General features: G+C 45.7%; 1 protein-coding gene across 2 annotated transcripts in view; it reads right to left on the bottom strand.

Moving 5' to 3' along the window:
- Positions 1-10,824, bottom strand: part of NUP85 (nucleoporin 85) — a 56,632-nt gene extending 45,808 nt beyond the window's left edge. Inside the window, exons 1-6 of one of the 2 annotated variants that reach the window (XM_073588024.1) lie at positions 10,616-10,824; positions 8,118-8,211; positions 5,372-5,531; positions 5,140-5,210; positions 1,764-1,807; positions 613-682 (exon numbers count right to left, since the gene is read on the bottom strand). In XM_073588024.1, coding sequence (XP_073444125.1) covers positions 613-682; positions 1,764-1,807; positions 5,140-5,210; positions 5,372-5,531; positions 8,118-8,211; positions 10,616-10,651 — 475 coding nt within the window. In that variant the 5' untranslated portion in view covers positions 10,652-10,824. Of the gene's footprint in view, positions 1-612; positions 683-1,763; positions 1,808-5,139; positions 5,211-5,371; positions 5,534-8,117; positions 8,212-10,457; positions 10,476-10,615 lie in introns of those variants that run through there. The other variant, XM_073588025.1, reaches the window with a different exon arrangement.
- Between the last annotated feature and the right edge of the window lie 8,686 nt (positions 10,825-19,510).

Raw genomic sequence — 19,510 nt, forward strand, 5'->3', positions numbered from 1 at the left:
ATGTCACTTATCAGGAATTATTCATTTTCTTGATAATCATAACTTCTGTTCAGTGTTTACGTGGTCACAGATATATCGGCTGTTGATTACATTTGTAGAAATTTTGTAGCAATATCTGCAACATTTTTATACCTCGCTTTTTTTAAATAAATTAAGGTGCCATTTTACTTGTAGTTTTTCTAAGGATTTAAAAAAAAAAAAAGCAATTAAAAAAACAAAAACAAAGTAGAATTATTGGCTTCAAAACTGCATGCTCAAAACAACCCCAACACTTATATCACCCATGTAGTTTTTGAGCCAAAGCCAGGAAGTCTGTCGGAGTTCAGCCATGTCTCCCCCCTTAACCTCACTATCTTATGTGTGCCTGTAAGACAACTTACAGCAGCAGGAACCCACCACCACTTTACTATGTCTGCATTAGGACACAAAATCATTAGACCCACTTTGCATTTTAGTATGTTGACATGCGTAAGATTTAACACTTGACATTTCTTTATGCAAATTTTCTTCAGGCCAGATTCTTCTTGTTAATTTCTAGGTTTAGAAATCATTTAAAAAAAGGTCTATTTAAAAAAAAAAAAAAAATTAAAAAAAAAACCCAAAAATGCTCACCTGTGGCAGCTTCGATGAAAAGTATTTCACAAAGGTTCCAACATAGTTCCATGGCTGACAGGATAGACAGCTAAGATCCATAAGAGACAATCTGATTAGACAACACAAGACTTCAATCAAGTGATTCAAAATCTGAGGCTATGCTTAAAGAGGTTGTTCACTACTTTTACATTGATGACCTGTGACACCCAGCACTCCCAACAATCAGCTTTGATTGGTGTCGGCGGCTGCAGGTATTCACTTGCCGAATTGCTCTGTCTACTTGTGGTGGTCGCTGCAGCGTACTACACATCTCCCGTCTATTAAATTGAATAAGAGGCGGATGAGCAGTACCAAGCCATGGCCACTACAAGTAGACAGAGCAGCTAATACCTTCTAAAAGCAGCAACAGATGTTCATTCAGGTCGACAAAAAAAAAAGTGCTGTGCTTGGTCAAATGATTCAGATCAGACATTGAATGGAACATGTGACCCCCGACCCAGTCCAAGCTCGCTGTAGTGGTGCAGTAAAAATGGACAAAGCCCTTGAGATCCCCATTCTGGTGACCAGTGGTGGTCCTAATAGTGGGTTCTAACAAAGCCATTTATAACCTATTCTATCGGTGCCCTTTATGACACAATGCTTCTAAGGGCAGCATTGCATGGAAGAGACAGTGGATCAGGATAAGTAAACTTGCATCCTGATTTAGTGTTTTGAATGACTTAGGCCTGATTCACAAATCCGTTTTTTGGCGTCCGCCAAAGTGTGAAAAACGGATCCGTTTCAGTTTTGCCACAAACGGATGCTACCGGATCCGTTTTTTGGACGGATCTGCTTTAGCCACAAATGCAAGTCTCTGGTTAAAAAAATGGATCCGCCAAAAAAAAAAAATGGCGGATCCGTTTTTTTTTTTTTGCTAAATAGCGGATTTTGACCGACGTCTAAAAACGGATGTGTGATCCAGGCCTTACTTGTTTTCCTTTCCGAGTTACCTTATATAGTCACTTTTTCTGACCAGGAAAGGCCAGACTCATTTATATAATAGAAAACTCTATATTGTTCTCTCTACCATCGAATTGGAAGACATAGAAAAGCTTTAAAATGACTAGGTACAACGAACAAAAGTATTTTTTTTTACATGAAAGGAAAAAACAAACAGTATTTTTCCTCACCAGGACAGAAAACTTGGCACTTTGATTCCTGTCTCGTGTGGAGCCTGAAAATTTATTTAAAAAATCTCTTTAATACATGATAGCTGCTTTAGATAAACGTGTCAGAACTGAAAAGAAGCAGCATGCTGGGCAATACATGCAGAGCACAAATGGTGGCAAAATAGCTACAAAGCAAAGGACTGAATATCTAATGGACAGTGATCAGACACATTGTGTTCTCCTGACAAGTCTGATCCTAAATACAAGTAATGTACGTGAAATGACAACTTAGGCTACTTTCACACTTCCGGCTTTCTAAATCCGGCACCCTGCGGCGTAAATTTCCAAACGCGGATTCGGCGATATGTGTCGCCGCATCCATTTTTTTCCCCATTGAGTTGCATTGATGCCGCATAGACACGCCGCGCGCGTCTGGCTTTTGCCGGATACGGCAAAAAGTGACGGTGCTGTGTCTTGAAAAAACGTGACATGTAACGTTTTTTTTTCCTGTGCCGGACAGCTTTTTTAAAAAGCGCATGCCCGGAAGATTTTCTCTGCCATGAATATTAACCCTGGAAGCGGCAAAAAAAAAAATCTCTCTCTCTGAGTCCTATCACTTTAAATTTCAGACATTGGTAACTGAAAACAGATCCGTCAACAAAAAAAAGGATCTGCTGCATCCGTTTTTTTTCTCAAATGGAAACAGATCCAGTTTTTTTCATCTTTGCCGGATTTCAACTCATGTCGAAAAACTGAAGTGTGAGAGTAGCCTTAGGAGCATCTTTATTTAAAACTCTAATTTATGCCAAAGCTTAGACATTGATATATACATATATTTCTAAGAAGAATAGAAGAGCACAGATTTCTAAGAACCACTATTTAATGGAAAATACTAGACACATACCATGACAGCTGACTGGTCCACTGTATAGGGGTTGTTTGGTCTTAAAATAAAAGCTGGCAGTCACACTGTGACTTTACACTGCAAAGTCTTGACAGTGTGCGATGCGTCACGATTCCCCCATGCGAGTGGGTGGGTGGTCATTTATCTTCTATTGTGAGAAGCAGGGCTGTGGAGTCGTAAGCCAAACCTCCAACTAATCAATTTCTCTGACTCCGACCCCACAGCACTGGTCACTACTGAGCATGTGCACAAAGTTCAGCACAGATTCATCTCAACTAAAAGCCCAGATCATTAGATCAGGAACAGAACAGACATTTATATTACATTTCATAACTTTCCCAAATTATTGTGAAAACAATTACCGCACATCCTGTATTATATTACTATACCAAATTAATTAAATATTTAAGGAGCCGGTCCATTTTATACCGACTCCAGTGCTTATGGCGAGAAGCCAGGTGAGACTACTCAGCATGGGACCACAAGTATGTAAATTACATACATGTCGTCACATAGCTGCTTGCCCGCCTACATGGGGAATACAGGAAAATCACTATAGTATGCACATTGCCACGATTTGGCAGTCTGCAGTTACATGGAGTGAATAGACCTTTCTTCTGCGACTGGACAATCCCCTTAAGGTGGTGTCTAATTGCAGGAAAATGGGCTCCAAACTGGGTAGGGTACATAAACTAAGCAGGTACTCACTCTCCCCATGGACCAGTGCCGGCATTTTGACTACTAGGTGACATCACACCAACAGCGCATGTCACCGCTCTGGCCAGTCACTGATTTCTGCGCAATGCAGATCTCAGTGACTGCAGTGTAATTAAAACTTGAGGACCAGAGCAGCAGCGGGGGTGGATATCATCATTACCATAAGGTACCCACACAATCTAATCCAATCAGTGCTGGCAGTATCACACTGTAGTAGTAGATGCCGTATTGACAAAGGAAATGTTTTTACTATTTTCCAAGGAAAAGAAGGTGTGACACAAGGCAGATTTCTGGTATTTCACGAGGAACTGTTGTATTTCTTAAAACAAACATGTCAGGAAAGCATAATGTTGATAAGGGCTGAGCGTGCACGCACAGAAGCAGTCAAGAGCGGGTGCCAATGGATTGCATGATTTGGTTTAGATTCCGCAGCTGATGACCATTTCCCTTAACCCCTTAACGACCAGGGGTATTTTTGGTTTTGCATTTTCATTTTTCCCTCCCCTTCTTTCCAGAGCCATAAGTTTTTTATTTTTCCGTCTATATGGCCATGTGAGGGCTTATTTTTTGCGGGACGAGTTGTACTTTTAAATGACATCATTGGTTTTACCATGTCGTGTACTCGAAAACGGGAGAAAAATTCCAAGTGTGGTGAAATTGCCAAAAAAATGCAATCCCACACTTGTTTTTTGCTTGGCTTTTCTGCTAGGTTCACTAGATGTTAAATCTGACCTGCCATTATGATTCTCCAGGTCATTACGAATTCATAGACACCAAACATGTCTATGTCCTCTTTTATCTAAGTGGTGAAAAAAAATTCCAAAGTTTCCTAAAAAAAAAAAATAAAAAAAAAATTTGCGCACTTTTCCGAGACCCGTAGTGTCTCCATTTTTCCATGATCTGGGGTCGGGTGAGGGCTTATTTTTTCTGTGCCGGGCTGACGTTTTTAATTATACCACTTTTGTGCAGATACGTTCTTTTGATCGCCCGTTATTGCATTTTAACGCAATGTCTTGGCGACCAAAAAAACGTAATTCTGGCGTTTTGAATTTTTTTCTCGCTACGCCGTTTAGCGATCGGGTTAATGCTTTTTTTTTTATTGATAGATCGGGCTATTCTGAACGCGGCGATACCTAATGTGTCTGTGGGATTTTTTTTTACTGTTTTATTTTGATTGGGGCGAAAGGGGGGGTGATTTGAACTTTTAAGTTTTTTTTTAATTTTATTTTTAAACTTTTTTTTTTTTTTACTTTTGGCATGCTTCAGTAGCCTCTGCAGGAGGCTAGAAGCATGCGCAACCCGATCGGCTCTGCTACATATGGGCGATGAGCAGATCGCCCATATGTAGCAGATTTACTGCTGCGCTTTCAGCGCCAACCACCGGGTGGCGCTGAAAGCCATATGCCTGGAACAACCATAGAGGTCTGAGACCTCTGGTTGTCCAGGCAACATGACGCCGACCCCCGATCACGTGACGGGGTCGGTGATGACGTCAATTCCGGCCCGGCGGCCGGAAATGCTATTTAAATGCCCGCTGTCAGCTTTGACAGCGGGATTTAACTAGTTAATAGGCGCGGGCGGACGGCGATTCCGCTCACGCCTATTGCGGGCACATGTCATCTGTTCATAACAGCTGACATGTCCCGGCTTTGATGGGGGCTCAGCGTCGGAGCCCTCATCAAAGCAGGGGATATGTCTGATGACGGACTGTGTCCGTTATTGGACATTAAGGGGTTAAAGAGAAAGATGGGGAAAAAACAGAAGTGCTTCACTTACTTGCCACTTTGTGCATTTCTTGCATACAAGCCTGGAGAAGTGAGCGATAATTCTTACTAACAAGAACCAACCTGTGAAATTAAATACCAATCACAATAGTGCACGTATATAGTTCAACAGTAGCTTACAAATAGAGTCACCAAACATCAAGTGACACCAGAGGTTTCTGGCAATTAATGACCCTAAGAGGTTAAAGGTATATGGACAGGCTCCCCTAACGGCAATCACATACTGAGCTTTACGTGTCCTGCTGGACGCTGCTTCTTCACTCTTTTGCAGGCCCATAAATATTCCGTGTGACTCATTGAATAGCTTTCTCAGTACTGGAGAGTACAGATCTTCGTCAGTACGAATAAAAGCCAGGTGGCCTGTGGTTGGCAAATGCGAGTTGTCTGCAGAGAAAGAAAAAGTTGTCTCAGTTATTAGTTTGCTTACGGGGACAGAAATAGTCACAACTAATTAACAGGGACTATAGAGATTTCCTAGCATATCCCTTTCATATCAGCCTAGCCTGTATAGGGTGGTGCTGAAGCAGAGGACCTGTCAGTAGGATATTCAACCCCTAACTAAAAGGCATGAGTGTAAAACAGGATTTTTGGTTGCTTACCGTAAAATTTGATTCTCGGAGCCTTCATTGGGGGACACAGGAACCATGGGACACAGGAACCATGGGTGTACGCTGGTGCCACTAGGAGGCTAACACTATGCACAGAAAAAGGTTAGCTCCTCCTCTGCAGTATACACCCAACCGACCGTCACTAATTTCGTCAGTTAGTGAGAAAGCAGTAGAACAAAATAGAGTGAAACAGAACAGACAACTCAACTGTAACCAACAAACAACATAAGAACAGGAGTTGCAGAACATGGGAGGGTGCTGTGTCCCCCAACGAAGGCTCCAAGAAACAGATTTTACGGTAAGCAACCAAAAATCCTGTGTTCTCTATCGCTTCATTGGGGGACACAGGAACCATGGGACGTCCCAAAGCAGTCCCTGGGGAGGGAGAAGCAAACTTCCATTAGGTCTGAGAACTCACCACCGCCGCCTGCAAGATCGTTCTGTCTAGGCTGGCGTCCGCCGAAGCGTAGGTGTGGACCTTGTAAAATTTGGCAAACGTCTGGATCGAAGACCAGGTTGCAGCTTTGCAAAGCTGCAGCGCGGAAGCTCTGTGGCGCACTGGCCAGGAGGCACCCACTGCCCGGGTAGAGTGACCTCTAATTCCAGGAGGGGGCACTCGATGCTTGACCCGGTAGGCTTCCAAAATTGCCAAATCTGATCGAGCGAGCAATAGTAGCCTTGGAGGCTGGCTGACCTTTCCGCGCACCATCTGGAATGATGAAAAGTGAGTCTGTCTTCCACAAGGGAGCCGTCCTAGCCAGGTAGACCTTCATCGCCCTGACCAGGTCTAGCTTGTTCAAGGTGCGCTCAAGAGGGTGGATTGGACCCGGACAAAAGGACGGAAGAACAATGTCCTCATTTAGGTGGAAAGTGGACACCACCTTAGGAAGGAAGGCGGGGGCCGCAGGACCACCTTATCCTGGTGGAGCACCAAGAAAGGAAGAGGTACCTTCATCATCCAGGTGGCGTCCATGAATCCTCTAGAAGGATGTCCACGCCTCTTCCAAACCAACAGGCTCTGGTGGGCGAGTGGGTGGGAGACGGGGACGAGGACCAGTCTGGATCGCCTGACACGCATCCGTGTTAGGGGTTCTTGGTCCTGCTGTGGAGAGCTATGAGGATACGAGGTGGCAGTACACGCCGTACTCACAGTCTCTTTGTGGGACTACAGATGTGACCATTCACTCTGTATCCCTCCGGAAACCTGAAAAGAAACAACGCACACTGAAGTAGATATGGGTCTAAAGAAAGACCCGTGTCCACCTCCTACTGACACTAAGCTAAACTGACGAAATTAGTGCCGGTCGGTGGGGTGTATACTGCGGAGGAGCTAACCTTTTTCTGTGCATAGTGTCAGCCTCCTAGTGGCAGCAGCATACACCCATGGTTCCTGTGTCCCATGGTTCCTGTGTCCCCCAATGAAGCGATAGAGAAAGCCCCTTTAATGCTTATTACACTCATACTTTGCTATAAGGGCATCGGGGTGGGCACTTCACTCATCAGCCCTGCTGTACTTCACCAACCTCTGGTCATTTATTGCCAAGGCACATCTTCCCTCAGTGAGCGGTCTCCCCTGCGTAGGTGCAGTCATTGCCCAGGTTTGTGTCATTAGAAGGGACGGCGCCTGCGCAATGGGCGCCTGATGACCATGTGAGATCAATGTATTGACTCCTGCAACGTCATTAAGAAGCGCACTGCCTGAGTTCGCTGCAATGACGGCGCCTGCACAATTAGTCATCAGGAGCTTACCACGCAGGTGCCACCTCTTGTGATGACGTTAATCCAGGCAATGATGGCATCTGAGCAAGGGAGGCATGTCACCAAGGGAAGAGTGACCTGTCAGTCAATGACCGGAGGCCAGCAGTGGAAAGCAAAGTACAGCAGCACTGCATTTGAGCATAAAAGGTCAAGACTAGATTTTTCAAAAATGCAACAAAATTGTACCAGCAAAGTACGACTATAAAAAGGATTAAACGGGCTTTTCACACATCTTCAGGGGTCAGATATCCTGCTAACGGGTCTTCTTTAACAATGTAATGTTTTTAGGTATACCAATTCCTATTTTTTTTGTACGATTTGGGGAGAAATAAACAATACTGGTTATTTTCTAATAAGTATAATTGACCTTTCAAGTGACTTTTCAGGATAATAAAACAATGTTATAGTAGCAGGTATAATTTGATCCCTCACTGCAGACAGATTTGTAGACGGATTTGAGCAGTATGTGAGTGAATGATCAAAGAAAAAAAAAGATAATAAATTTAAAAACAAACAACATATTTAATATATCTTTACAAGTATTGTTATTGTTGATTTATGTGAAAAAAAATGTAGTCACTATTTATGGAAGTACTGTACATACCTTTTTTTGGGTAATGGGTTTCATAAAGAAGCAATTCTCCTGGTCCCCAATCGAACCCAATGTGTGTGCCAGGTCGCCCAAGTCCTTCTACAATCTAAGTTTAAAAAAAAAGTTTATCACTCATAGGGTCCTGTAACAACAGGACAGGTGTGCGTTGCTGCAATGTTCAAAGTCTATGGGACTGATGGAAAGAGCGGAAAACTGTACCAACAATGCCACAGACAGTGATGCGTATAGAGTGGCAGAGCACACAAGCAATGGCTGTTCTATCTAAGGCTGGTTTCACATTAGCGCTTTTTAAGCGCACGCACGGCCGGGGGTAGCTCCGCCCCCGAGCCGGCTCTCTGCCCGGCGTGCCCGCCCCTTGCTTGTAGCGCCGCCTCCTAGCGCACAGCGGTGCCTGCGATCGGCGCACCCTATCTTTAGCATAGGGTGCGCAGATCGTGCGCAGGCCGTGCGCTAGTTGCGCTTTGACCTGCGCTGCGCACTTTTGACGGTGCGCCGTGCACGCCAAAATCAAACTTTTCAGATTTTGGCGCGCACGGCGCACCGTCAAAAGTGCGCAGCGCAGGTCAAAGCGCAACTAGCGCACGGCCTGCGCACGATCTGCGCACCCTATGCTAAAGATAGGGTGCGCCGATCGCAGGCGCCGCTGTGCGCTAGGAGGCGGCGCTACAAGCAAGGGGCGGGCACGCCGGGCAGAGAGCCGGCTCGGGGGCGGAGCTACCCCCGGCCGTGCGTGCGCTTAAAAAGCGCTAATGTGAAACCAGCCTAACACAGTAACACAATCCCCTAATCTGGTCGTAGTTTTTGGGCTTTGACAAATCAGCTATCACTTCTTCTAACAGGAACACCCGTTTAAGGCCACATTCACACATCAGTATTTGGTCAGTATTTTACCTCAGTATCTGTAAGGCTGGTTTCACATTAGCGCTTTTTAAGCGCACGCACGGCCGGGGGTAGCTCCGCCCCCGAGCTGGCTCTCTGCCCGGCGTGCCCGCCCCTTGCTTGTAGCGCCGCCTCCTAGCGCACAGCGGCGCCTGCGATCGGCGCACCCTATCTTTAGCATAGGGTGCGCAGATCGTGCGCAGGCCGTGCGCTAGTTGCGCTTTGACCTGCGCACTTTTGACTGTGCGCCGTGCGCGCCAAAATCCGAAAAGTTTGATTTTGGCGCGCACGGCGCACCGTCAAAAGTGCGCAGCGCAGGTCAAAGCGCAACTAGCGCACGGCCTGCGCACGATCTGCGCACCCTATGCTAAAGATAGGGTGCGCCGATCGCAGGGGCCGCTGTGCACTAGGAGGCGGAGCTACAAGCAAGGGGCGGGCACGCCGGACAGAGAGCCGGCTCGGGGGCGGAGCTACCCCCGGCCGTGCGTGCGCTTAAAAAGCGCTAATGTGAAACCAGCCTAAGCCAAAACCAGGAGTGGGACAATCATGGAAACACGTCAGCACTTCTGGATTTATCACCCACTCCTGGTTTTGGCTTACAAATACTGAGGTAAAAAACTGACCAAATACTGAACGTGGCCTGATTCCAATAATATATCAGGAAACGTTTGATGGCAGTCTGAGTTCTGTAATAAACACTGCTTGCCTCAGTATCCAATCCATCATTTTCCTTTTAGCTGATTACACCATTGGTTAGGACCACTCTCCCAGTGTTGCAGTGGTTACCGTTCTCTATGTCCTGACCTCACATTGGCCATTTAAATGCAGCAGAGCTGCAGTGTAAAGCATGAGGAAGCAATAAGTGAGAGTAGGTGGCTTTTAGATGGACTCACTCTTCGGAGAACAATGCAGCTAGGCTGGGTGACTAGTCTGATCTGCTATGTAAGTGACAAGTCATTTGATTTCTGCAGTCTCTGCTTTGAACATGATACAATTGGCACATCCTAGGGCATGGCTGTGTACAGGGCTTTCCCCCGCGGACACAGGTACGCCCAGTGCATACACCCTAGGCATTAGAGGCTGGAGAAGCAGGACCACAAGGGCTTTCATCATCAGACTACATTTGATCATAGGGTCTTGCTGGGGTGGTTCCCACCCACGGTGTACAGTAGCATTGCCTTCCACGCAGTGGTCCAACGCTCTGCCAACCAACTCCCAGGGGCCTGGTGACACTGTAGCTGGCACTCCATGGCCCAATGTTTTGCCATCCACTGAAGCGCAACGTGTAGCTGTGCCCACCATTCAGTGGCCTTTCGGCAATGTTGTGCCACTCCTAGCTCACAGGTGCCCACGCTGTGGTCTGACACCCTGCCATCATTGGCATGCTGTGGCCAACTGTGCGGGTAGCCCACCGTGCCCGCCATGCCAGGCTCCGCCACCCCTGTGGTTTACCTCACAGCATGGGCTGCATTTAGCGTCGACCTGAAAGCGGATTTACAAGCGTGGCCGGCCTCATGTCTGTGCTGACACTGGGATGCTGTACGGGGGCACATGCCACACACACCGGGGGACTGCCACTGCCCCCCACAGACTGGAAGCGGGCAGGTTACCGTTTCCGCCGGCTGTTCGTCCAGCTCCTCCATCATTCTCCTCCACTTCCAGATTCCCGCTTGGTGTCAGTGAGGCCGGGGCTGTCCTGAGTCGACGTGACGTCACTGCCTGCGCTCGCTGCTCCTGCACTCACTGACAGGAAGTCCCGAGCCTGCAACCGTCGTCACTGGCCACGCCCACCATTCTCCCGCCAAACCTGGCAGACAGCACTGAGCTCCGCTGCTCCTCCGCCTGCTGTGCAGCACCGTGCAGCCACAGTCCGTCTCCCACGGTCGTGTGTAATAATGAGTGCTGTACACCAGGCAGTAAGGGCGCTCAGGGGCAGAGTGTGTGCACATTTAGTATTGCGCCTTGCTACGTTTTAGCACAAAACTGCCTAAAATTCACCAAGGAAGAGTTGGCACAAGGAAGGCTGCGTTCACACCTGTGTTACGTCATTCAGAATAATGCCTAAAACTGATTATGGGGTCGTTTGGACGCCATAATTGTGCTATACTTAGATTAGATGAAAGATGTCTGCCTGCAGGGCCGGTTTTAGGCAAAGTGGGGCCTTAGGCAAAGTTTAAAATGGGGCCCCAAATGCTAACATATTGCACATCACAGAAGCATTTCGGTTGTATTTACATGCGCTGAGTTCAGGCCGCTAAATGAGTGTGATCGACAATATTGAAGCCATTCGATGCTTGTTTCCCGGCATCTTTCCACCGTCTGAGAAAGAATGATGGGGACAGAACAATCACTATTAGATCGATCTGTCCCCAGACAGTATCATATTATCAGCAGCACAACTACAGTTTACACCGGCGATGTGCTGCTGAGAACAATGATTTTTGTTCCGACATAAACAATCCACTCACTGAATAGGCAGCATTTTGCTTGTTTAGTATAATACACCCCATAGTCCTCCATATATTATAATGTGCACCACAGTCCTCCCTATTGTATAAATACACTCCTCAGTCCTCCATATATTAAAATACACTGCTCAGTCCTCCATATAGTATAATACACTCCTCATAGTCCTCCATATAGTGTAATACACTCCTCAGTGCTCCATATAGTATAATACACTCCTCATAGTCCTCCATATAGTGTAATACACTCCTCAGTGCTCCATATAGTATAATACACTCCTCATAGTCCTCCATATATTAAAATACACTGCTCAGTCCTCCATAGAGTATAATACACTCCTCATAGTGCTCCATATAGTATAATGCACCGCCATAGTCATCCAGGTAGTACAATTCACTTCTCATAGTATAATGCACCCCATAATTCTTCATACAGTATAATTTATTCCCGATAGTCTTCGATACAGTATAATGCAACCTACATATAGTATAATGCAGCCACTCCATATAGTATAATGCAGCCACTCCATAGAGCATAATGCAGCCAACCCACAGAGTATGATGCAGCCCCACCATACAATATAATGTAACCCCCATAGAATATAATGCAGCCACTTTATAGAATATATGGTAGCCCCCAAAGAATATAGTGCCATCCCTCCATAGAATATAATGCAGCCCCCTTATATAGTATAATGTAGCTCCTCCATAGAGTATAATGAAGCCCTCCATACAATATAATCTAGCCCCCCATAGAATATAATACTGCCCCCCATAGTGTTAGTAGTTGGATTTCTGCGTTTACTCTGCAGGGATCCAGATCCTCACATTCTGCACTCTCCTCCTATTTATCCACTGCAGAGGAGATTGCCTTGCAGCAAATCTCTCCTGAGGCTAAGTCCTTCTGTCCTCTTACTGGGCATGCTCATGGGACAATCTCCCATTGGAGATAGGGAGTCATGTGCTCAGGTCCCGCTCCAGTTTTCATTGGTCCACCTCAGAGATCTGGAAGTGTGCAGAAGGTCCCGGCTGCTATAAAAGGCGCACATGACTGTTTCGCCATGCGCTAGTATAGACTTGCCGCTGTGTGTGTGAGGGCGGATGCATGATTCTGGTGACGGACTCATTTGAAACCCCTTCCCTCTGATATTACGCATGTGGATAGGGACTGAGTTAGAAACAGCGCCAGCGCTCCTCTGCTGCAACATCCACAGCTGCTAGCATCCGACATTGCGCTTGCGCCTTGCCTTTGCCGTTTAGCGGCAGTGTCCACGCCGCGCTGCAGTAGCAGCCTCCTTTGCGTTCGCAGTTGCAACGCTGCGCACATGGTAGGTCTGGATGGACGTAGTGCCACCGTCTTGGGCTACTCCTGTGACCGTATACCGTGTGTGCGTTGTTTACTGAGTACTGTGACTACAACAGGCTCAGTCATTTGTGTTTGTACTTTTTGGCATCTCTGTGAGTTAACTGAGATTGCTCTGCGCACCTGGGTGAAGTTTAACCCTGTGTGCATTTCCGCCATATTGCTCCTGCAACCACTTAGCAGCGGTTATATCACCTACTGCACAGTGGACCCCAAGCTGCGAACGCACGTTATTATAATTTTTATTTAGTGCGTTCCGCCGTTCCTAACACATAGAATATAATGTACTCCCTATAGAATATAATACAGCCCACCTCCCCATAGTATATAATGTATCCCCCATAGAATATAGCCCACCTCTCCATAGAATATGATGTACCCCCCCATAGAATATAATGTACCTCTCCATAGAATATAATGTACCCCCCATAGACTATAATACAGCCCACTTCCCCATACAATATGATGTACATTCCATGGAATATCATGTACCACCCCAAAGAATATGATGTATCCCCCATAGCATATAATTTACCTCCCCAAAGAATATAATGTACCCCCATATAGAATATAATACTCCTCTTCCAAGAGAGAATGTTTTTGCACTTTTTTCCAGAAAAAAGTTACCGTAGGTTTCCTATTCTAACAAAGTGATTGGGATTTCTTAAAGGGAACCTGTCACCCCCCCAGGGCGTTTTTAAGTTAAAGAGCCTCCTTCAGCAGCACTAAGGCTGCAATCTGTGAAGGTGGCTCTTCTGTTTCTGACCCCTAACGCAGAAATATTGACTTTTATAATTAGCTCCTCATATTTGTAATGCGTCCCATAGGTATGGTGTGTCCCCCTGTATCAGCTGCCTCCCAGCCATCCATCATGCCTCTGTTGTGCCTGGGCGCCGCCTCCCAGCCATCCATCATGCCCCTGTCTTGCTTCTGGGAGCAGCCTCCCAGCAAGACAAGGGGCATGATGGATGGCTGGGAGGCGGCGCCCAGGCACAACAGGGGCATGATGGATGGCTGGGAGGCGGCTCCCAGGCACAACAGGGGCATGATGGATGGCTGGGAGGCGGCTGATACAGGGGGACACACCATACCTATGGGACGCATTACAGGTATGAGGACCTATTTATAAAAGTCAACATTTTTGCGTTACTAGGGGTCAGAAACAGAAGAGCCACCTTCACAGAATGCAGCCTTAGTGCTGCTGAAGGAGGCTCTTTACTTAAAAATGCCCTGGGCGGGTGACAGGTCCCTTTAAATCTGACGCAAGATCTGCTTATTTTTTCCTGGTAGATTTGAAGCAGTTTCATATCTGTCGTGTGTCCGTTCTTTCAGCTTTTTTCCTGCCAGCAGACATGTTTTTTGGTGCAGAAACATCTTCTGTAAATTCCTAACGTGTGCACACAGCCTTAGGCTGGTTTCACATTTGCGTTTTTTAGCGCTGGAAAAAAACGCACACCTGCGCATGCGTTTTTTCCCCTATATTTAACATGGGTGCGCATACCTGCGCGCTGGTAAGCGCATGTATGCGATTTTCATGCGCTGCGTTTTTTTGGGGTGTGCGTTGGGATTTTCCAGACGCAGCATGTTGCATTTTTTGGCCCTGCAAAAAAGCGCATGCGCACATATGCGCACGTTTTGCGCTAAAAATGGCCATTATAGCCTATGGATGCGCATATGTGCGCACTGGCATGCTCATGTATGCGTTTTTTTGCATATGCGTTTTTTTTTTTAAACCATGGAATTTAGGGGTTTGGGTTAGAGTTAGGGTTAGTTAAGGGGGTTTAGGGTTAGGGTTATGGTCAGGGTCAGGGTTAGGGTTGGGGTTTGGGTCAGGGTTAGGGTTAAGTATGGTTTTGTTAAGGATTAGGGTCATGGTTAGGGTCAGGATTAGGGTTAAGTATGGTTTTGTTAAGGGTTAGGGTCAGGGTTAGGGTTAGGGTTAGGGTCAGGGTTAGGGTTAGGGTCAGGGTTAGGGTCAGGATTAGGGTTAAGTATGGTTTTGTTAAGGATTAGGGTCATGGTTAGGGTCAGGATTAGGGTTAAGTATGGTTTTGTTAAGGGTTAGGGTCAGGGTTAGGGTTAGGGTTAGGGTTAGGGTCAGGGTTAGGGTTAGGGTCAGGGTTAGGGTCAGGATTAGGGTTAAGTATGGTTTTGTTAAGGATTAGGGTCAGGGTTAGGGTCAGGATTAGGGTTAGTATGGTTTTGTTAAGGGTTAGGGTCAGGGTTAGGGTTAGGGTTAGGGTCAGGGTTAGGGTCAGGATTAGGGTTAAGTATGGTTTGGTTAAGGGTTAGGGTCAGGGTCAGGGTTAGGGTTAGGGTCAGGGTTAGGGTTAAGTATGGTTTTGTTAAGGGTTAGGGTCAGGGTTAGGGTTAGGGTTAGGGTCAGGGTTAGGGTTAGGGTCAGGGTTAGGGTTAGGGTTAGTTAGGGTTTGGGTTAGGGTTAAGTATGATTTGGTTAAGGGTTAGGGTCAGGGTTAGGGTTAGGGTCAGTAAAGTCATGGTTTGGGTAGTGTGAGGGGCCACCTAAAAATGTTGGAAAAAACCGCAAACGCGGTAAAAACGCGCTAAAAACGCATACAAACGCATAAAAACGCTGCGTTTTTTTCATGCATGCTCATAAAAATGCTTGAAAAAAACGCAGCAGTTGTATGCTTATGTATGCGTTTTTTCAATGCGTTTTTTTGCGGGAAAAACGCGCTGCAAAAAAAAGCAAGTGTGAAACTAGCCTAAGGGTTCTCACCTCCTGTTACCGGTTTCTATGTTTTGTGGTGCAGCATGGCGTAGTCTGCACTAGTTATGTTAGATAATGCTACACACATTATACAAGTGCAGAGCAACCAAAAAAAACTGCATCCTGGTGATTATGCATTTGTGAAAGCAGAAGTGATAAGGAAAAAAAAATAATTCACAACCAAGTGACATTATATTAGCACAGGAAATGGTGCGAACATGAGACCCTTGTAAGGTGGAGGGCCACACAGGGGCAGTGAGAAAGACACGGGCGAACAGTGACTAGGGGGTCAGGGGAGAAGGACACAAGGGGGCTAGAGGAGACAGGCACAAGGGTGACACAGGGGGGCTAGGGAGCAAGGGAAAGAGGCACAAGGGAACACACGGGACTAGAAGGAAGGGGATAAGGGCACAAGGGGACACACGGGGACTAGGAGGAAGGGGATAAGGGGACACACGGGGACTAGGAGGAAGGGGATAAGGGCACAAGGGGACACACGGGGACTAGGGTGCAAGGGAGACAGGCACAAGAGGACACAAGGAGACTCCGAGGGCAGAGTAGGTAGGGATGCACGGGGAGACGGGGCTGCAAGGGGACATGGGAAGACGGGGGTAACTTGGGAGCAGGGAAGAAGGGAGAACAGGGATTACGAGTACAGGGTAGATGGGGGCACGGTGAGAAAGGGTCGCAAGGGGACAAGAGAGACGGGGGATACAGGGGAGACTTGAGAGTAGGGCAGACGAGTCACACGGGGACAAGAGGCAGGGAATGCATGGGGGGTGCATGAGGGACTCAGGGCATGATAGATGGGGAGCATTGGGGGACCAGAGGAGGAGGGACAATGCACGTACCGGGACCCGGAGGAGCACCTTGACCTGAACCTGGGTACCTACAAGGACATGGGGAACGGAAGAGCATGGAGCAACGGCAGAGCATGAAGGAATCGGGGCTTGTGTCACAGGGGCCAATCCGCAAGACGTGGAATATATAGAGACACATGCATGGCCCGGGTATCAGAAAGCATGTATACACCGTGTGTGCAAAATTACATGTATCATCCAATATAAAGTCATTGGTCCAGTGTATATAATGCTGCACAGGACAAGACGGCTACGGAAGTTACATTGCTGTATAGCCAAGTACTGAATAATGAGGGTATAAATAATGCCAATATTAATATATATATATATATATACTGTATATACAGTAGAATCATAGAATCGTAGAGTTGGAAGGGACCTCCTGGGCCATCTGGTCCTACCCCCTGCTCAAAGCAGGATTCGCTAAATCATCCCAGTCAGATGTCTGTCCAGCCTCTGTTTGAAGACTTCCATTGAAGGAGAACTCACCACTTCTCGTGGCAGCTTGTTCCACTCATTGATCACTCTGTCAAAAAGTTTTTTCTAATATCTAATCTGTGTCTCCTCCCATTCAGTTTCATCCCATTGTTTCTAGTCTTTCCTTGTGCAAATGAGAATAAAGTTGATCCTTCTACAATGTGACAGCCCTTTAGATATTTGTAGACAGCTATTAAGTCTCCTCTCAGTCTTCTCTTTTGCAAACTAAACAATCCCAAATCCTGCAACCTTTCCTCATAAGACAGGGTTTGCAGACCGGTCACCATTCTGGTTGCTCTTTTCTGAACTTGCTCCAGTTTGTTAATGTCTTTTTCAAAATGTGGTGCCCAAAACTGGACACAATATTCCAGATGAGGTCTGACCAAAGAGGAGTAAAGGGAAATAATGACTTCACATGATCTAGACTGTATGCTTCTGTTAATACATCCTAGAATTGCATTTGCCTTTTTTGCTGCTGCATCACACTGTTGACTCATATTCAGTCTGTGATCTATTAGTATACCCAAGTCTTTTTCACATGTGCTGTTGCTTAGCCCTATTCCTCCCATTCTGTATATGCTTTTTTCATTTTTATTGCCCAGATGTAGTACTTTGCATTTTTCCCTGTTAAAAACCATTCTGTTAGTTGCTACCCACTTCTCCAGTTTATTTATATCTTTTTGAATCCTCTCTCTCTCTTCTCTAGTATTAGCTGTCCCTCCTAGCTTTGTGTCATCAGCAAATTTAATTAGTTTACCCTCAATTCCTTCATCTAAATCGTTGATAAAGATGTTGAACAATACAGGGCCCAGGACAGAGCCCTGTGGTACCCCACTTGAGACATTCTTCCAACTGGATGTGCAGCCATTTACGACCACTCTTTGGGTCCGATCACTAAGCCAGTTATGAATCCACCTAACCGTTGCCTTGTCCATTCCATACTTAGTCATTTTTTCAATAAGGATTGTATGAGATACTTTGTCAAATGCTTTGCTGAAGTCAAGATATACTATATCTACAGCATTTCCTTGATCCACCCAATCAGTGATTCCGTCATAGAAGGAAAGTAAGTTAGTCTGACATGACTTATTAGTTACAAACCCATGCTGACCCTGTTTAATCACTCCATTCTTATCCAGGTACTGACATACATGTTGTTTAATAATTTGTTCAAAGATCTTTCCTGGTATCGAAGTCAGACTCACCGGCCTATAGTTGCCTGGGTCCAACTATATATATATATATATATATATATATATACATATATACTGTATATATATGTATGTATATACTGCTCAATAAAATAAAGGGAACCCTTTCTCTTCCATAATCAAAAGGGACACATAATGGAGCCCAGACCGACCTACATTAACCCCTTTACCCCCAAGGGTGGATTGCACGTTCATCACCGGGCCAATTTTTAAAATTCTGACCACTGTCCCTTTACGAGGTAATAACTCTGGAACGCTCCCATGGATCCAGGTGATTCTGACATTGTTTTCTCATGACATATTGTACTTCATGTTAGTGGTAAAATTTCATTGATAGAACTTGCGTTTATTTGTGAAAAAAACGGAAATTTGGAGAAAATTTTGAAAATTTCACAATTTTTCAACTTTGAATTTTTATGCCCTTAAATCATAGAGCTATGGCACACAAAAAAACTTAATAAGTAACATTTCTCACATGTTTACTTTACATCAGCACAATTTTGGAACCAAAAATTTTTTTTTGTTGGGAAGTTATAAGGGTTAAAAGTTGACCAGCAATTTCTCATTTTTACAACACCATTTTATTTTTAGGGACCACATCACATTTGAAGTCACTTTGAGGGGTCTATATGATAAAAAATGCCCAAAAGTGACACCATTCTAAAAACTGAACCCCTCAAGGTGCTCAAAACCAGATTCAAGAAGTTTATTAACCTTTCAGGTGCTTCACAGGAATGTTTTGAATGTTTAAAAAAAAATGAACACTTAACTTTTTCACAAAAAAAATTACTTCGGGTCCAATTTTTTTATTTTACCAAGGTAACAGGAGAAATTGGACTGCAAAAGTTATTGTGCAATTTGTCCTGAGTACGCTGATACCTGATATGTGGGGGGGAACCGCACATAGCGGAGCTAAGAAGGGTAGGAGCGCCGTTTGACTTTTTCACTGCAAAATTGGCTGGAATTCAGATCGGACGCCATGTCACGTTTGGAGAGCTCCTGATGTGCCTAAACAGTGGAAACCCCCCACAAGTGACCCCATTTTGGAAACTAGACCCCCCAGGGAACTTATCTAGCTATGTCGTGAGCACTTTGAACCCCCCAAGGGCTTCACAGAAGTTTATAACGTACAGCCGTAAAATTAAAAAAAATCATCTTTTCACCCCCAATTTTTATTTTCCCAAGGGTAACAGGACCCCAGAAGTTATTGTGCAATTTGTCCTGAGTACACTGATACCTCACATGTGGGGGTAAACCACTATTTGGGCGCATGGCAGAGCTCGGAAGGGAAGCCGCACCATTTGACTTTTTTGGCTGGAATTGAGATTGGACGCCATGTCACGTTTGGAAAGCCCCTGATGTGCCAAAACAGTGGAAACCCCCACAAATGACACCATT

Source organism: Dendrobates tinctorius, unplaced genomic scaffold (assembly GCF_039654945.1).
Source record: "Dendrobates tinctorius isolate UK_male_01 unplaced genomic scaffold, ASM3965494v1 ptg000103l, whole genome shotgun sequence".
Taxonomy (NCBI): domain Eukaryota; kingdom Metazoa; phylum Chordata; class Amphibia; order Anura; family Dendrobatidae; genus Dendrobates; species Dendrobates tinctorius.